Source organism: Lepidochelys kempii, chromosome 3, assembly GCF_965140285.1.
Source record: "Lepidochelys kempii isolate rLepKem1 chromosome 3, rLepKem1.hap1, whole genome shotgun sequence".
Lineage (NCBI taxonomy): Eukaryota > Metazoa > Chordata > Testudines > Cheloniidae > Lepidochelys > Lepidochelys kempii.
The window spans coordinates 174,445,620-174,463,884 of record NC_136382.1 but is presented as its reverse complement, the minus strand read 5'-3'; the positions used below and the strand labels follow the sequence as shown (position 1 = coordinate 174,463,884).

General features: G+C 38.0%; 1 protein-coding gene across 1 annotated transcript in view; it reads left to right on the top strand.

Annotated features, from left to right (window-relative positions):
* Nucleotides 1-18,265, top strand: part of PREPL (prolyl endopeptidase like) — a 30,696-nt gene that overhangs the window by 8,389 nt on the left and 4,042 nt on the right. The window contains 10 exon segments of the mRNA XM_073339103.2: nucleotides 766-969; nucleotides 3,596-3,719; nucleotides 8,132-8,348; nucleotides 9,930-10,115; nucleotides 11,696-11,890; nucleotides 12,601-12,776; nucleotides 14,417-14,633; nucleotides 15,197-15,346; nucleotides 16,488-16,614; nucleotides 17,763-17,845. Coding sequence (XP_073195204.1) covers nucleotides 766-969; nucleotides 3,596-3,719; nucleotides 8,132-8,348; nucleotides 9,930-10,115; nucleotides 11,696-11,890; nucleotides 12,601-12,776; nucleotides 14,417-14,633; nucleotides 15,197-15,346; nucleotides 16,488-16,614; nucleotides 17,763-17,845 — 1,679 coding nt within the window.

The following is an 18,265-nucleotide window of genomic DNA, read 5'->3' as shown; positions in this document are numbered from 1 at the left end:
GCCAGGCGCAGGGCCAGGGATGCGGCTGGGGGTGGGACTGGAGCGGGGCTGGGTGGCACTCCCTCTCCACATCCCATATGGATTGGTCCAGGCCCTGCTGCACCCCTCCCAGACGTTCCTCCATGCCCTCCGGGCGTACCCCACAGTTTGGGGACCTCTGGTCTAACTTCAAACCTAAACTTGTTGATGGCCAGTTTATATCCATTTGTTCTTGTGTCAACATTGGCACTTAACTTAAATAACTCCTCTCCCTCCCTGGTATTTATCAACTTACATTAGTAGCAAAAGCTATATTGAGACTTCCATGATAAATTCTTGTTTTCACGTGGTCATAAATTTCTGGATTTTTTTTTTCAGTCAGCACTTTGGGTTTATACAAAATAGACCACTTCGCTGAGGAAAAAAATTAAGCAAAATTAATTCACCCATTTTTTTAATTCCAAAAGGGTGAAAAATATTTCTCCTCTCATTGCACACAAATACCTCAAAAATTTGAACTTTAAAGTTAAACCTTCCTTCAGAAGTATGGTCTCCATTTCAGGCAAATTTACAAATCAAAAAATATTTTTAAAAATAGCAACAACAAAATCTTTTTCACACATGCCATTAAACTCAGTTATGATTCTGTTTATTAACATATGTTAAGACACCTGAACTATTCCATGCTAATAAATTCCACTTTTGGATATCATTAGCAGAATATAAACTTTTATGATTCATTGTGCTGATTCTTGGATAATATTGTCTGTATTCTTTGTGTACTAGATGAAGGAAGTGTTGAGATGTTACTCAGTACTGAAGATCTTGGTTTTCATGATGCGATTATTCAGCGCATCAGAATTTCCCCAGATCAGAGGTATATGGCTACCAGCATAAAAAGCTCAAATTCTGAAGAGTCAAGCTGTATTGTTACGAAACTTGAGAAGTTACCAATGGTGGAATATATTATCCCAAATGTGTTTAGTTTTGGTAAGTACAGTAACTCCTCACTTAACGTTGTAGTTATGTTCCTAAAAAATGCAACTTTAAGCGAAACGATGTTAAGTGAATCCAATTTCCCCATAAGAATTAATGTAAATAGGGTGGGGTTTGGTTCCAGGGAAATTTTTTTTGCCAGACAAAAGTCTATAAATATATGCACACACACACACAGAGTATAAGTTTTAAACAAACAATTTAATACTTACACAGCAATGATGATGATTGTGAAACTTGGTTGAGGTGATGGAGTCAGAGGGTGGGATATTTCCCAGGGAATGCCTTACTGCTAAATGATGAACTAGCAATTGGCTGAGCCCTCAAGGGTTAACTCGTTGTTAATGTAGCCTCACACTCTACAAGGCAGCACGAATGGAGGGAGGGGAGACAGCCACACACCCTGTGTGTGTGTGAGAGAGAGAGAGATGCGCATTTCCCTTTTAAATAGGCTGACACCACTCTTAAGTACACTACCTTGTTAAGTTAATCAGCAAGCTGAGACCACAGCAGCTGCTGCCAGGAAGTTCCCTGAGCCCTGTCCTGTGTCCCCCCTGCTCTGTAAGCGGGGAGCAGGGGGGAGGGGGACACCCTGACATTAGCCTCCCTGTCCTCCCCCGCCCTCCACCCCCCACCCCAGCAAGCAGGAGGCTCTGGAGAGCAGCTCCAAGGCAGTGGAGGGAGGAACAGCTGAACTGCTGGCAATTGATAGCCTGCTGGGCCGCTGTTGCACAGGGAACTTAGGGGAGCGGGGGGCTGCTGGTCCACCCTGGTTCCAAGCCCTCACCAGCTGGTTGCAAGGGAATGCTCTTCCTGCAAGCAGTGGACAAAGCAGGCGGCTGCCAAAGGATGGCCTTATAAGGGAGCATTGCACAACTCTAATCGAGCATGTTCCCTAATTGATCAGCAAGGAAACAATATTAACCGGGATGACTTTAAGTGAGGAGTTACTGTGGTCTGTAAATGTAATGTGGAATACACAAAACGGCAAGATAAAATGCTCCATATATTGCAACTTAGAATCAGTAATAATATTTTAAACAAAATAAAGGACTGCTGTGTTGAAATTGATATCCACTATAAAGAACTGTTGCTGTAGCGGTGTTGGTCCCAGGAGAGAGACAAGGTAGGTAAGGTGATATCTTTTACCTATCTTGTCATATCAAGACACACACGTTTTAAAACTGCAGCAGGGTTCTCAATTGATTACAAAGATTTACTGGCTCGAAAGTTTGTCTTTTATACTACACAATTGTCCTTTTTGCAATTCAAACAAAAGCAGCTCATTTAGTTCAATGGGCATTCCTTTGTTACACAAGGTTCCTAATCGTGCCACCATTTATGCACATGATTAACTTCATGTATGTGAATGTGCCTGTTGAGTTCAGTAGGCTTGTGAATGTGTGTAAAGTTATTCACATACATAAACATTTGCAGGATCAGGACCTTCATGCCTGATTTAGCAAGCACTTGCAGCTCCAACTGAAGTCAGTGGTGCGGGTGATCAGCACCTCTGAAAATTAGGACCCAAGTGCCAAATACATTTTAAAATGTTGAACAACTGCAGTTCCAGTTGATTTCAGGATATGGGGCCCAATTGAAAGCCCCCAAAGTCAATTAGGAGTCCTTCTGTTGACTTCAATAGGCTTTGATTGGGACCCCGGGGCCTTTAATTTAACTTAGGAAACTTTACTACCTCTCAGTTTTGCTGGTAAAATATACAACACAATACTGAAATGGAAGTGGAGAACCTTCTTTGCCTTTACAGCATATTAGAGCAATACAGTAAAGAGAGTGTACTGCTTTGTTACACCATATGTATGTCCATACTGATTGATTATTTTTATTATTATTATTGTTGTTTGGCCAGTATGGAGACCGGTTTTAGATGCGTTATCCTGTATTCAGTGATCTTTTGGCTAAGCCTATGAACTGCAAAACTCTGGGCAAAATTTCCTAATTTACTGATCAGAATAAAGCAGATTGACCATTCAGTAGGTGTTCATACATAGGCTGTTCTAGTGCCTTGAACTGTCCACTGGCATATTTTCCCTCATTGTGACTAGAATCTGAGGTGATCTGCCCAGACGATTCAATCTATAAAAGGAAAAGCAAAATAGGCTTGATTCTTCAGTGTCTTCCACCTTGTGTGACCATGTATACTTGTGCAAAACATTACTTAATCAGAATGGCAGCTATTCACACCCACCTTGCACAGGTGTAAATGACTTCATGAGGTTCTATGCAGTACAGAATTGGAGCTGGCATGCCCATGCAAAGTGTTTTCTCCAAGTGCATAATGTGTAATAAGTCAGAAGGGAAATGCTTGATAATGGACAGCTGTGGGATGTTTCAGTGCTGACCCACAGAAGCCTGGATTTCCTCTTTAAGCCAAATCAGAACTATTAACGTCATGGCCAGAAAACAATAAGTTTTAATTGAGGAAAAAAGAAATACAACTTTTAGCTTAATTAAACTCAGATTAGATTCCCAAGATCAAACTTTTTCACAAATCTCCTCTGAAACTTGCTTTGGGATGGGCAAAATATTTCCTTTTCTTTACTCCTTCAATAACACAAAATATTGTGGTGTAGTTCACTTGCATTTGTCTTTTTTTCAGAATGGGCTACAAATGATGTTCTGTTCTACACCAGTCAGAAGAACCTTGTATGCCATAAGGTGTTTCTGGCCACTTTCGCTAATAGAAAACATGCTGAGATAGTTTATACAGAACAAGATCCAAGGTAATATCTCTCATCAAACATATTAAACTATCCCTTATATATTCTTGTATGTGTTGAATTATAATTCATAATAATTTTCATAAAATATATAAACACATAATTGTTCAGAAAATCTAGAAAATGTTTTCTTCCACGCTATGTATTAAATCATGTAAAATCTGTTTTTTCTGTTACTGATTATCAGGTGTGCTTGGAGATAATGTACTATGTCCGATTTGTGATCAGCTTAAATTTAACTGTCCTCGGTTACCTGTTTAGTGGTTCATAAATGTCAAGGTCAGTTTCAGGTCAAGATGTTCTTTGGTGAAAACCAGTAGCATTTTTTTCTACAGTTAGTGTGGGTTACATTTGTTAAAAAAAGAATGTTTGGGCTAAGCCTTGGTGCTATGGTAGTCTACGAGTGAAGCCGTTGTGTGATCAAACTATTGTCGACTGCATACCTTTCAGTAACCTTTCTGGAAGCAGTGGTTTAGGAGGAAAAGCAGATTCTTGCTAAATTGACTGCAGAGCTAGTTTTCCAGCCCTACAGCATGATCTAGTCTCTCTGAGGATCCTAGCTTTATACAGTACATTGTAAATATGTTGATAGTTTTGTCTTACTGAATTACATTCTCAGTAAAGAAATAATTTTTTAACGGGAGCATGGCTGATGCTGTACAACTGCGATGAAATAACCGAGATCCTTTTTCCAACTGCGCTTTATACATCCAATTTTATAAAACTATAAAGCAGGTGGCAGAATCAAGCGGAACAAGTTGCACTGACCAGACGCTTCCCCACGGGTAAATTGTTGACACGGTTCTGAGGGTCACAGTCATTACTGTAAATCAAACAGCAAGCTGAGTGTAAAGGTTCATGTTCTAGCTCAGTGCATAGCTGAACCACTTGCTTTGTGGGCAAAAGAAGTTAAAGAATTCTCCTGTGTTACTGTTCTACGTCAGGAAGATGTAGATGAACAGGTGAGCTCTTGAGATTTGCAGCATTCGGCTTCTTAGAAATGTTAAGATTGATTAATAATATAATTTAAAAAAATAAAACTAGGGCCTTACACTTTTGTGAAAGGAATGGAACACTTTACGGCCTGACCTCCATGGAATCCTGGCTGATTGAGTGCAGTGCTCCACTCTGGTAGGCAATGGGTAACCAGGGGGCTTATTCTCTGCAAAGTCTAGAAGCTCTAACCCCACCACAAAGGAGGAAAGGGAATGAACCAGAGCAGGACCGTGGGGAACTAGGGGAGAGGCAAACAAGTAACAGTAGTTAACTCTGGAACATTCACAGACGGTGTGGGGAAGACAACTACCAGCACAGTCAAATTAAAGCCCTGAAAATGCTCTTTAAAGATTTTGTTAATTCCTATCTGTAGATTTTAAGGCCAGAGAAAGGACCATAATGATTATCTAGTCTGATTGCCTGCATAACACAGGTCATAGATCCTCACCCAGTAACTTCTGCATCAAGACCATATCTTCTGCTTGAGCTATAATATGTCGTCTTAGAAAGACATGCAATGTAGAGCTTTGAAGTGATGGAAGAATGCATCACATCCCTTGGAAAGTTGTTCCAGTGGTTAATTATTCTTACTGTTCACAATTTGCAGTTTACTTCTAGTTTGAATCTATCTGGTTTCAGCTTCCAACCATTGGCTCTCATTAGGCTTTTAGCTGCTAGAATAAAGAGCCATCTGCTATCAGAAATCTTTTTCCTATGTAGGTATCTGTAGAGAGTTATCAATTCACCTCTTAATCTTCTCTTGGATAAACTAAATACACTGAGCTTTTTATGTCTTTCACTATAAGGTGTGTTTTCTAGACTTCAAGTTGTTATAACTCTTTTCTGTACTCTTTCCAATTTTTCAACCCCCTCTTTTGAAGCGGGCCCAGTATTCCAGTAATAGAATCACTAATACCAGGTAATACCACCTCCCTACTCCTGCTTCCTCTGGTTATGCATCAAAAGATCACATTAGCCCCTTAGATACAGTATCACACTGAGAACTCAGTTGGTTTTCTGTGATCTGGTAGCGGCTGATAGGACACTGTCTAAGGTTTTGGTATCATGCCTATTACCAGAGTCTCAAAGCATCATTGATACTGACATCCACTAGAGTGAAATGACTCTAAAACTCATTTTACATTTTTACAAACCTCTGCAGTTAAGAAGAATGCAGCACACGCAAGTGAAGAAGAGGCAGTACAGCTCAGAATGTCTCACGTACAATGCCTTTTCTCTTTTCCCATATTTACCAATGTCAATCCCAAAGTGGATCCAACTAAGGTTATCCTAATATTCAAACCAAAATGCCAGTCTCCCCTCCCATTCCAATCACTGCCCCAGTCAGACTGAACCCACTGAAAATATTAAGTACCTCCACAGCATCGCACCATCTCAAAGGCCAGATGTTATTACTTCTAAAGTAGTTTTGTAGGTCACAAACTTGGGGGGGGCGGGGAGGGGGTGATTATTAGTCCCCCTGTGTCTTGAGTTTTGTGTTCTGCTTCCAAGATTTTTCTTTCTACTTGTTCCAGGAAATTTATTTTTTCTTGTTTCTGCCACACCAGATTTCATTTAGATCATTTTCTTTTTTAGAAAGAAGAAAAGGAGTACTTGTGGCACCTTAGAGACTAACCAATTTATTTGAGCATAAGTTTTCGTGAGCTACAGCTCACTTCATCGGATGCATACCGTGGTCTTTTTCATATTCTCCTCATATTCTTTTTAAAGAAAAGAAAATTGTCATTTCCTTCCTCAGTGGTTTTAAGCATCTCAGCCAAAGTTGGATTGTGTCTCATACTAGTGTAACAATGCTGCCTTTGGTGGGACACTTTTGAGAGTATCAGTTCAGGACAAATGGCTTAGAGCAGGGCAGTTACAGCCCAAGGCTGGGGTTCCTTTGCACATCAAGGCAAACCAAACCAGCCAAACAGAAAAGACTTTGATTATACAAGCAATTCCCTTAGACACTCCAGTTTCCCAGTATCACTACCAGTGCCACTCATTATGGGGACGAATGGTTATGGAAACCAATACCCCAGTAAAAGAGAGAGGTTCTCCTGATCCCAAAGGACCAAGCCCAGACCCAGGTCAATATACAAGTCCAATCTTACCCACAAATTACACTGTTGCCAATCATTTAGAATCTAAAATCTAAAGGCTTATTCGTAAAAGGAAAAAATATAGATGAGAGCTAGAATTGGTTAAATGGAATCAATTACATACAGTAATGGCAAAGTTCTTGGTTCAGGCTTGTAGCAGTGATAGAGTAAACTGCAGGTTCAAATCAAATCTCTGGAGTACATCCACAGTTGGGATGGGTCATTCAGTCCTTTGTTCAGAGCTTCAGTTTGTAGAAAAAGTCCCTCCAGAGGTCAGAAGCAGGATTGAAGACAAAATGGAGGAGTTTTCAGGGCCTTTTATATCCTCTGCCCATGAAAGGACACCCCTTTGTCTTACTGTGGAATTCACAGCAGCAAGATGGAGTTTGGAGTCACATGGGCAAGTCACATGTCCATGCATGACTCAGTTCTTTACAGGCCGACACCATTGTTTACATGTTAGTTTGAATGTTCCCAGGAAAGTTCAGGTATGGATTGGCGTCTCCCAAAGTTCATTGTCAGTTAAGTGTTTCTTGACTGGGCACTTACTGAGAATAGACGTTTCTCAAGAAGCTAACCAAATGCTTCACTGAGGCTACTTAGAATCAAAACACATTGAGATACAAGTACATAGCCAATATTCATAACTTCAACTACAAAATGATACATACGTACAGATAGCATAATCATAACCAACAAATCATAACCTTTTTGTAGACACCTCACATGACAACCTTTGTACAATATTTGCTGCAAATATATAACAGTGGTTGCAGTTTGTCAACAACTAGCCAGTGTTTACTTTTGATTCACTGTCTTTCTCTGAAGCAGCTGCCATTACCCTTTGTCTCTCACTACTCCCTATAACAAAGTTAAGTTTTTCCTGTTTTCTAGATGATGATTTCGAATGCTTTACTAAGCCATTCATTTGGGCAGAAGAGTTTGCAAGTTTGATGTTCTTTCATAATATGTTTTTTGCATCTTTTGAGCCTATTTAGTGGTTATTCCTCGATGAGCTGCCAGTTCGCCTAAAACATCAAGAAAATCTGTTCTTGTCCAGCTGATTTCAAAACTTGCCTCTCATCACTGTTGCTTTGGAGGATTCCAGCTTTTTATAACTGTGCATTTTTCTGAATCTCAGGAAGGAGACAACACATCTACCACTAGAATCCAGGAGTGCTGAACTTCCCATTCCTTGGCCTAACCACTAGATATGCTTCCTCTTGACTTAGATAGAATTACTTGATTCTGACAGAACTGAGAATTTTTTGAAATAAGAATCCATGAGTTGAACTTCCTTTTCTCTTTTTAATGCAGATTTTTTGTGGATATATATTGCACAAAAGACAGACGTTTTCTCACCATCAACAGTAACAGCAAGACTAGTTCCGAAGTTTGGTTGGTTGACTGTAACGATCCATTTAATTCACCTATTCTCGTACAACAGAGAACCAAAGGGGTCATTTATCATGTTGAGCACAGAAATGATGAATTATACGTTCTTACTACTTACGGAGAACCTGCGGAATACAAGGTAATCTTCTGACAAACGAGTGAAGTATTGTATTGGTTCAGATGCCTGCTACAAATCACATGGAAGTATGACTTTAATTTATCTGTAAAGGGTGAGAAATTTGATTTTATTTGTGTTTGACAGCTTACTAGAGGATTTTAAAAAAAAAAAAACCTAGACATGTAGGGGACTGCATGGCTCTAAGGACTAACAACCGTATATGGGAGTATTTCACCTTTAGGAATGCTAGTTTGATTCTAGCCCATCTGGTAATGGCTGAAAATTATTACTCTGGTTGTTTAGCCTATATTAAAACATGTTGTTGGTTTCAGTGCAATTTCTAGCTAGCTAGCTTGTCTACTGGAAAAATACCACCCACAGGTTAGTGATGAAGCACATTGGCTGAGCAGTGTGAGGAAATTTGTACTGCCATTGTCCATGCTGTTAGATATAAAAAAAATAATTTTAGTCTGCAGGGCATCAGTCTATCACACTGCATCAGCACTAACCTTACTTCTACAAATGTACATTTCTACAATATGCATTAGAAATTTGTAACTACCCAATTTGATTCCCGGTCTTTAGTGCATACATTGTCCTCTTGGACACCACTTCATCTTTTTATTGACTTTCCTGCTGAGATGTTTAGAATCTCATAGAAAATACTGCAAGGTTTATTTTAAAAAAAACACTGCTGCTCAGTTTCTTGATTTATAGGTTTTAGTACATAAACAGGAAGTCTTGTCCCTTGTTGGAATAGACATCTAACTAGATGCCAACATTCTGCCTGTCTGGTTTATACCACTCTTCATTATATACACTCAAGTCAGAGAAACTGAATAAGCATGTGCAGTATTCACACAACTGGCTTAAATCTATTTTGAAGGTACTTCACCTTCCTCTAAAGAATCAGTTACTAGCCATTACTGAAAGCAGAGATGGCTAGATACCAGTGTTTATACAGTTGCCTTGGTGGCCCAAGCAGTTAGCCAATTTTCATGACTTTGTTGGGTTGTTTTGCCTACTAGGAGAAATTGATTATACAAATCAGATTTTTTTTTATTCAATCCTGTTTACAAAGAATGTATATAGAGTCCCTAAATGCAGTAGAAACAAATAACAGGCAATGTCTTAGCTTGCCATTTTTTACAGTCTTTCCAGTGAGTTCTGTGGCCCAACAAGCTGTCTCTTTGCTCCCCCTTAGGGCCACACTCACTGCTGTTTCCCTGCCCCCCCCTCCCCCCACACACACACACAAGCACCCGCACACAGATTCATGCAGCTGCAACCAATCAATCCTCTAACTCCCCCTGAGTTGTACCCTCAGTTCCAGGGAAACCCCTCAGCTCGCACATCTTACCTGCTTGGACAGTGGCTTCCTATTGTCTCAAGTTATAATCACTATATTAAAGGGCAGTTAATTGCTCCTTCCATTCCCATTTAGCCTGAAGGGAAGGATGGTTAGCATGCCCATCAACTTTAACCAGGTCTGTGATTGATGGCAGACATTAACACCTTCCAGTATGACAATTCCCAAGTGCGTATGCATTATTTTTGTAACTCCTGTCATTTCATTCATGTATGTTTTTTTTCATTTTGTAGTTGATGAAGACTCCAGTTGGTTCCTATGGTATGGAGAACTGGCAATTGGTTTACACGTTGCAAGAAAAGACTAAGCTAATAGACTTAGAGATGTTCAGAGATCACTGTGTGATGTTTTTGAAACGCTATGGTCATCTTTATTTAAATGTGATTTCTCTTGTTTCTCATTCTGTTCAGTCTATTAAGGTATATTTTAGATTTTATTTTTAAAATAATTGGTTTATTACGTGAAGACATTCACATTTGGCTTTTAATATAAAAATAGAAATTAATATTAATGTCCGCAACAGACAAGCTGTGAATACCAGAAGAGTGACATACCATTGTCTGTACTTTCCAGTGTATGTTACTGTCCTCTGTGATCTCATATTACAGTCAGACCTGTTACCATAAGGCGAGTTTCTGATCCCCTTACTCAGGTTAAGTAGTAGTCTCATTGACTTCAGTGGGCCAACCGGTGGTGTGAGGTACTATGCAGTGAGAATTAGGGTATCATAATCTGGCCCACTGAGATAGCCAAAGTCAGATTATATTGAAAGAGTATTCAGAAAACCAATGTGTAATGCTGACACACCCTAATAGTAAGTAATTTAGAAGAATTATGTTTATTGCAATATGCTTGATAAAAATAAATATTTCCTCCTTTTCCTAGTTGTTAGATGCCAGATTTTCATTGACTCTGATTTTTTTCCTTTTAATTTCTATCTCATCAAAATACTTTAATTTCTGCAGACAAACAATTCAACCACAGGCTTTAAAATTGCTTCTTTGTATTTATTCAAAAATACAAATCTGAAGAATTCTTAGCCTTATTGCAATAAATTACTCCGCAAACCTCCTTCCTAATGGTGTTCCTGTAGGTAAATATAGTACACTTTCAGCACAGTCACTGAGACTGTTGCTTTCTTAAATTATCTTGTTCAGTTGAATCAATTGTTCAGAGAAGGGACTGCAATTTCTCTGTAAAACTTTGACTTTTAGTGGCACAATTTTTGAAGCCTCTATCAACCTGCTAACCAGAATTACTTAAAGTAAGTTGTGGTCTAGCAGGGGGCTTGACACAGGACCCTGCTGCTCTCAAAGAATGAATCTTGATTCCTTTCATTTTTAGTAGAGTTAAAGATCTTAAACATAATAGAAGTGAGTTTCTGAGTGTAGATGTGCCAAGAAAAGGTTTTGTTCTTCACAGTGGCTAGCACAGGAACAAAGTTAGAGGCAGGGGTTTTAAGTGGCTGAGCACTACTGAGTCAACTTACGGCACTGGAGTAATAAGTGACATTGACTTGGCTGTATTACAAGTTGAACAAGAAGTGATATATCACAGGGGAAATGAGATAAGGAAAATTGTTAAAAAATACAGTAGCGTACAAGGTAATTGCTAAAGAGAGAATATCTTAATTATATATTTTTTTAAATCTTGCTAATACAGTATTCCCATTTTTAAATGGTCCATTGAATATGGCTGTATTTATTTTGTCCTCTCTATGAAAAACTTTGGAATTAGGTTTTATATTCCATTTTAAATCATTGTTGAACCTCATTAGGTGGCTTTAGAAAAAGATTAGCTAAATTCTTACACTTGCTGATGCTGTTTCATTAAACATTTTAATGTATAAGACATGGAGCTTGTGTTAAATGCAAACTGAGGTAATTAAGCATTATGTCCAACTCTTTTCATTGGAGAGGAGAAAATGGACATAATTATAAAAGCAGTAAAAGGTTTCACTTCACATTTTTGGGATTATTAACAATCTTCATTTTCTCAGTTACCTGCATGGGCCTGTGCATTTGAGTCAGAACCCCATCCTGAGTACAATGCCAGCACTTGCTATTTTCAGCTCACCTCCCCAGTACAACCCCCTAAACGTTTTGCATATACGTTGGCGGAAAACCATCTCGTTGAGCAGGAGGCACCAATTACAATTAATTGCCACACTGTACGGTTAGAAGCTAAGAGCAAGGTAAGATTTTTCAGCTGTTTCCCCTCCTCACTACCTTCCCCACACACCCTACCTCCTCTGTAGAAACTTTTCTGGAAGGGAATAGGGAATAAATACCATAAAGAACTACTGGTGCCATATTTACTAGAATAGCAGGTGTTTTCTCCAGCGCTATAGTAAAAAGATCAGGAAAAGGCAGTGTTAATGTTTTTTCTAGAGTTGGTGTACCTTGGAGCTGGTATGCTATAGTTAAGAGGCTGTAGCTGAACATGACATGATACAATTGTATTAGTGTTATGTCTTTATGACAAACAAAAAAATGCCAAAATGATGTACAGCATACATCAGTCAAGAAGGGGGAAAAGTTAACCTTCTGAGTTTAAAAAAGTTGAGATGTTAAGTTAATAACAAGTTTGTTGCTACAGTAAGTGCTAAACTATTAGTTCATAATACATATTGATGGTGTTACAAGGGGATGGAAGAGCTGGGTACTTTGATACTTTAAAAACACCTCAGGTGTTGCACTTTTTATACTCTGCGTCAGTAAACCAGCCCAGCAGAGGTTCAGTCTCTCGCTTTATTTTTCAAGAGTCCTTTGTACAATCTAAGTGGGGGAAAAATTACTGTAATAAAAAAAAACACATTTAAAATAAATAATTGACGTTTTCATTGCCATGTGTCATTGTGAACTCTGAAACATCCTTTAATGTAAAATACTCCTTCATTTCCAGGATGAAATTTTGGTGCCAATTACAGTTTTTTATAATACAAATTCTAAAGAGCTACACAGGAAACCACTTCTGGTTCATGTATATGGAGCTTATGGCATAGATTTGAACATGAGCTTTAAAGCTGAGAATCTGATGCTAATTGAAGATGGTTGGATATTAGCATATTGCCATGTTAGGTAAGTTATAGGTATATAATGTAATAAAGATTTTTATTTGTAAGGCAGATGGTCAATATTCTTAAGACTCATCTGGATAGCTAGGAAGAGCCTTTTAATTTTGCTGTCTTGTACTGTAGCCATTCCTATAGTGTCACGTTTCCATCTCTCCATAAAATTATAGGTATCCTTTTTGGTAATTAAGTGATTCTATTACAACTCAAATGCCTTAAAGCAAATAAGGTTAAATTCACAAGATCCATGCACAGTGCTTGAGTGTCTCTACTTATCTACAGGATGGTTGTATTTGATTTTTCAGTTTAGCCCTGACAGTATCTGGCTTCTCTAATACACACGTCATTTTCTGTAAAGTCATATCTTGTCCTTGCTCAAAAACATAATTTCTGCTATTATGTTCATGGTGTAAGGATTTACCATCACCCTCTTATTCCCAGGCCAGTGGCGTACATTCATGTTTGATCTATATCTGTTGAAAAGCATTTGCCTTTTTAAAACAGTATTCAAGCATATAACCTATTTCTTGTCTCTCTTTTGGCTAACTCTTCTCTGCTTTCTGTTCAGCTACAATCCTATCGCTGTCATTTTTTCCAGCTTTCATTTGGTTCTAAAAAATTCATTCATCTGATCAAAGATGCAGGAAAACTCCATTATTTCTCAGTTATGTTCTTTAACAGGGAAAATGCAATGAAATATTATTTGTAGCTCATAAGGCTAGTTCAACTATAAAATCAGCTTCTAAGTCCAGTTACATTTATATTCTGATATTGCTCAATGGAAAACCATGTTCTTTTTCTGTTAACATCTTATGACTTAGCCCGGTCCTACTTGTTTTACAATGATAACATTGCAGATGAAGAATTCTGGCAATTCATTCAGTTGGGATTTTGTTCTAAATTAAAGGATGCTGTAAGATAATTTAGATCAAAATTACTGGTTTGTGAAAAATATCTGAGACATTTCATACGATTAACAAAATAATATATATATTAATGAAGTATTATTTTAAAAAAAAAGAATTAAACTCTCCCTTGAAGTGTTTGCAGCCACACATTGTAGCACTGTGCAAATGTATCTGAACCAGAAAGTGAAACAGATTTGCCTAGTGTCCTAACTCAAACTGAATGAAAGGCAACACCTCAATGAATGTAATGGGTGAAAAATAAACTGATTTAATTTTTCATTGTTTAATCAATTAGTAACACACAGATGGAAAAATGTAATTTTTCCCTGACAGTTTCCTTTTATTATTTATAAGTGTGTGTGTGTGTGTGTATATATAATTTTAAAGTGATATTATCTACTTTGGTAATTTAAAATACTGATCTACTGTGACAACAACCCAGGCAGACCTTCCCTCATAGTCCTTCTGTGATGACCTTATGAAATAGTCACACTAAGCAGATTGGTGCATGTGCAGTTCTAGACACAGTGCACACATACTAGGTTGGGGGTTTTTTCCTCAGACATTTTACTGTGAAGAAGTGAGTAGGTGTTTGTATGTAGCTAGACAGAAAGGAAGAGAGGGTTAGTTATGGATAATAAAACATGATTTTGTATTACCACAGATGGTGATGATGATGTCTTAATATTTGAAACATAAGCTCTGTGACATTTGTGACTTGAATTGTTTTAAATTTCAGGGGTGGCGGAGAGTTAGGCCTGAGCTGGCATAAAGATGGATGTATGCATAATAAACTCAAAGGTCTCCACGACCTTAAGGCTTGTATAATGCTCTTGCATGAACTAGGATTTTCTCAGCCAAAGTATACAGCACTAACAGGTAGCAGTGCAGGAGGAGTTCTTGCAGGAGCTCTGTGCAATGCTGATCCTTACCTCATCAGAGCCATAGTTTTACAGGTGAGATGACTGATTTCTAATGGAATAGGAGGTTAAACCATGCTGTTTGTTTTATCTTCTCTAATTTCAGAATTGGTCAGCAATTTCTTACTCAGTGTAAGATTGTTCAAGGATGGGGGTAATGTTGCCATCTCATTATACGAGGGAGCAGACAGGCATTCTTTACCCTGAAGAGGTAGGACTATGGAAGGCTATAGAAAAGAGAGTTGTCATAGTGAAGGTGAGAGGAGATGGAAGTATGGCTCAGGATTTCAGCAGAAGTAGAATCAAGAGGTGCTTATACATACACAACCTCTGTACACAACATAGAATAAATAATTATTTGGAAAAACTTTTTCTGACGCTCACTGCTAACCTGAAGAACAAGCTTACATGATTATAAGAGGATTAAAGGAGTCTTTCCATTGACTTCATTGGGCTTTGGGTCAGGCCGTAAATTTGTGCCTTCACAGACATTTAGTGGATTCTAATAGAGTAGACTGGACTGTACGTGAAGGTCCAGTGTCCTCTTTTGTTAACTGTATCTTAAATTTGTGAAACCATCTTCTTGTTTTGTTTTTTAGGCCCCTTTCCTAGATGTTCTAAATACAATGTTGGACACTGATCTCCCTCTGACAATTGAAGAACAGGAAGAATGGGGAAATCCATTAGCAGATGAAAAGTACATGGAATGCATTAAAAGTTACTGCCCTTATCATAATATTAAGCCACAGGTACTAAGGAGTAATTAAACCATTCTGCTTTTTCTTAATACAGTGTATAGTACCACACAGAATAAACAAACAAAAGCATTTAATCATGAAAATGCAGAGTTGGATTTTCTAAGGATGCATTCTTTAGGGCCTTAGGACCAGAGAGCTGATTAAAAAAAAGGCTCTGAGCTTGTGAACTATGTGTTCTTAAAAGATACATCCTGATTGAATATGAAGAAGCCATCTTTGGCTAATTATTTCAGGAATAATCTATATTGCTTTGTAGTGTACAAAATCATAAATGGCTGCTGAAATTGATTGAACCTCCCCTTAGACAATCAATCTCAAAAGTTATTTGTTGCTGGCATACTATAAAGTATTAGATTATTCCTATTATACAACAAACCACAACATGAAAAATATTGTTTCTTCCCTTGTGAGGATTTTTAAATAGTTTTGCTGCCAGACTAGGGAATTGTCACTGTGGGAAGACGAGTAATGTCACTAGACATATGGTGCAAGTAAGTGTTTCAGTGTCATCTCTGAATGGCTAATTCATTTTCTCTGAACTGTGGCTGGTTACAAATGCTGTATAACTTCCCTAATGATAGTCTTCTGTGTATGTGAACTCTTACTCATCTAATTTGATGCAAAGTTACTAATTTGACTCTTTTTATCTGCAAATTAAGACAACAGCAAGAAATAAATTTAATTGTAACTAAATTTGCTTATTAGTAAGCTGATAAATGATTAGAGCTCCTTTTGCATCACTCCTGCATGGGTGAGGCAGTCCTCAGGAACTGTGGAGCTGCTCCAGTGACTCTCAGCAGAGGGACTGTGTTAGGAGGGGTCAGGCATGGTCAGAGTATTCTGCTCTTCAGTTATCACTTCATGGCAGATGGTCCCTTGAGGGCAAATCTGGCAGTTTTCAGACCAAACCAATTTTCAAGTTAAAATTATAGGGATGCTAATGTAGGGCTTTATAAAAAGAAGCTGGCTACAATGCTAAATATAGAAGATAGATATCTTTTCTCCATCATTGTCAAAAGTAATAAGCCTTCAAGTACTGTAATAGTATAGGGATTCAATGTGGAACTCTTCAGGTTGTTCACATTTTAGGAAGTGAAAATGTTAATAACTTTTCCCCCCATCTCTGTTTTAGGCTTATCCTTCAGTTTTAATCACAGCATATGAAAATGATCAACGAATACCACTGATAGGATTGTTAAGATATGTTCATAAACTTAGAAAAGCAGAAAGGGATCATGCTAGAAGCATGAATAAGAAAGGTAATGTGGAAGTGTCTTTTATATACATTGTTATATAAGCACACACAAAAGTGACATAACTAATTATCCATCAATCATATGAAATGTAAAAGTGGAAGGGACCTCAATAGGTCATCTAGTTCAGTCCACTGCACTGAGGCAGCTCCTAGACCATCCCTAACAGGTGTTTGTCTAACGTGTTCTTAAAAACATCTAATGACAGGTATTCCATAACCTCCTTAGAAAATTTGTTCCACTGTGCATGTGTGTACTATATAAAGCACAATATCTAAAGGTTGGAAGCAATTCAGGGTACCTATAACCTTGAGAAATTAGTCTACCCATATTTATTGTATGGGTTAAGCTGCCTACTTGTAATGATATGGGTAGGGCTAAAGCTTTTAATACTCAATCTCCAGATTCTTAAAAGGCACTCACCCATTTGGGATCCAAAATTTGCCTTAAAATAGTCAAGCTAATGGGTGCTAAACAATGATTTTTTTAAAAAGTAAATTAATAATCCACTTAATCTATCATTTCATTGCTGTGAATTTTAAAGCCCTTTTTTTCAGAGCCTGCACAAACGTACTATTTCCCTGTTCATTCTGAAGTTGTAGACATGCTATTCCCGGAGATATAATGACATGACTGTTCAAGCACGGAAGTTATATATTGTTGATAGAAGTTATCACCAGCCAAGAACTTTCTTTCGGTAACAGATGCTAAAATTAAGATTTAACACAACAGAATCCAACTAATCTGTACTAATGAGGGGAAGAGGCCCTCTTTCACAGGTTTAGCTCTTAAATTAGCTGTTCCCATCAGCTGGGAGCCTAGTTGCAGGGAACAAGTAAAGATGGCAGCTGCTCCTGCCTTGCTCATGAAGAGAAAATCAATCCTTCTGAAAAGAATGGAGATAATTGGGTATGTATACTATACTTCCTGAAATATGTAATCAGGAGGAACTATTTAATGCAAATAGTTCATCCACCAACCCATCACTTGTGGTTTAATGTCTCACAACTTGGATTTTCAATTTTCTTGCTTGCAGAACTACACAAACATCTTGTCCAGGGTAGTGGTAATATCATCCCTCTCCACATAACATATACAGCTCCACCTCTCCTTGTTCATTCAACAGTGACTGACATTAAATGTTTTTGTTTCAGGAAACCTGATACCTAATATCATCTTAAATGTTCAGGCAGGAGGCAGTCATTGTGCTCCATTGTGGGAGGATTCATTAAATGAGGTATGATTCCTCTATTGTACACTTTTATAGTTAGTATACACTTCATTATAGATTTGTTTTTGTCCTAACACTATGATGTCATCATTTTGTGTATTATTTAATACACACTGGCACTAACAAATGAGAAACACTGGTTGAGTTGGATGGGCCTGGGAATTAGAATTCTCAGCTGCTGTTCCTGGCTCACTGTGTGTATGACCATAGACAGTCACTTAACCTCACTGTGCCTCAGTTTAGCCATCTTTTAAATGGGGTACTTAACTACAGTACTGCTCACCAGTGTTCTGAGCTTTAATTGTTTGTAAAGTGCTTTGATACCTTTGGATGAACAACTCTAAATAGTGCAAAGTATTGGTACAGTAAAAGCGAAAGCTTTACACCATGCAATTGTAAAGTCTTAAAATGTCCTGATTTAAACTG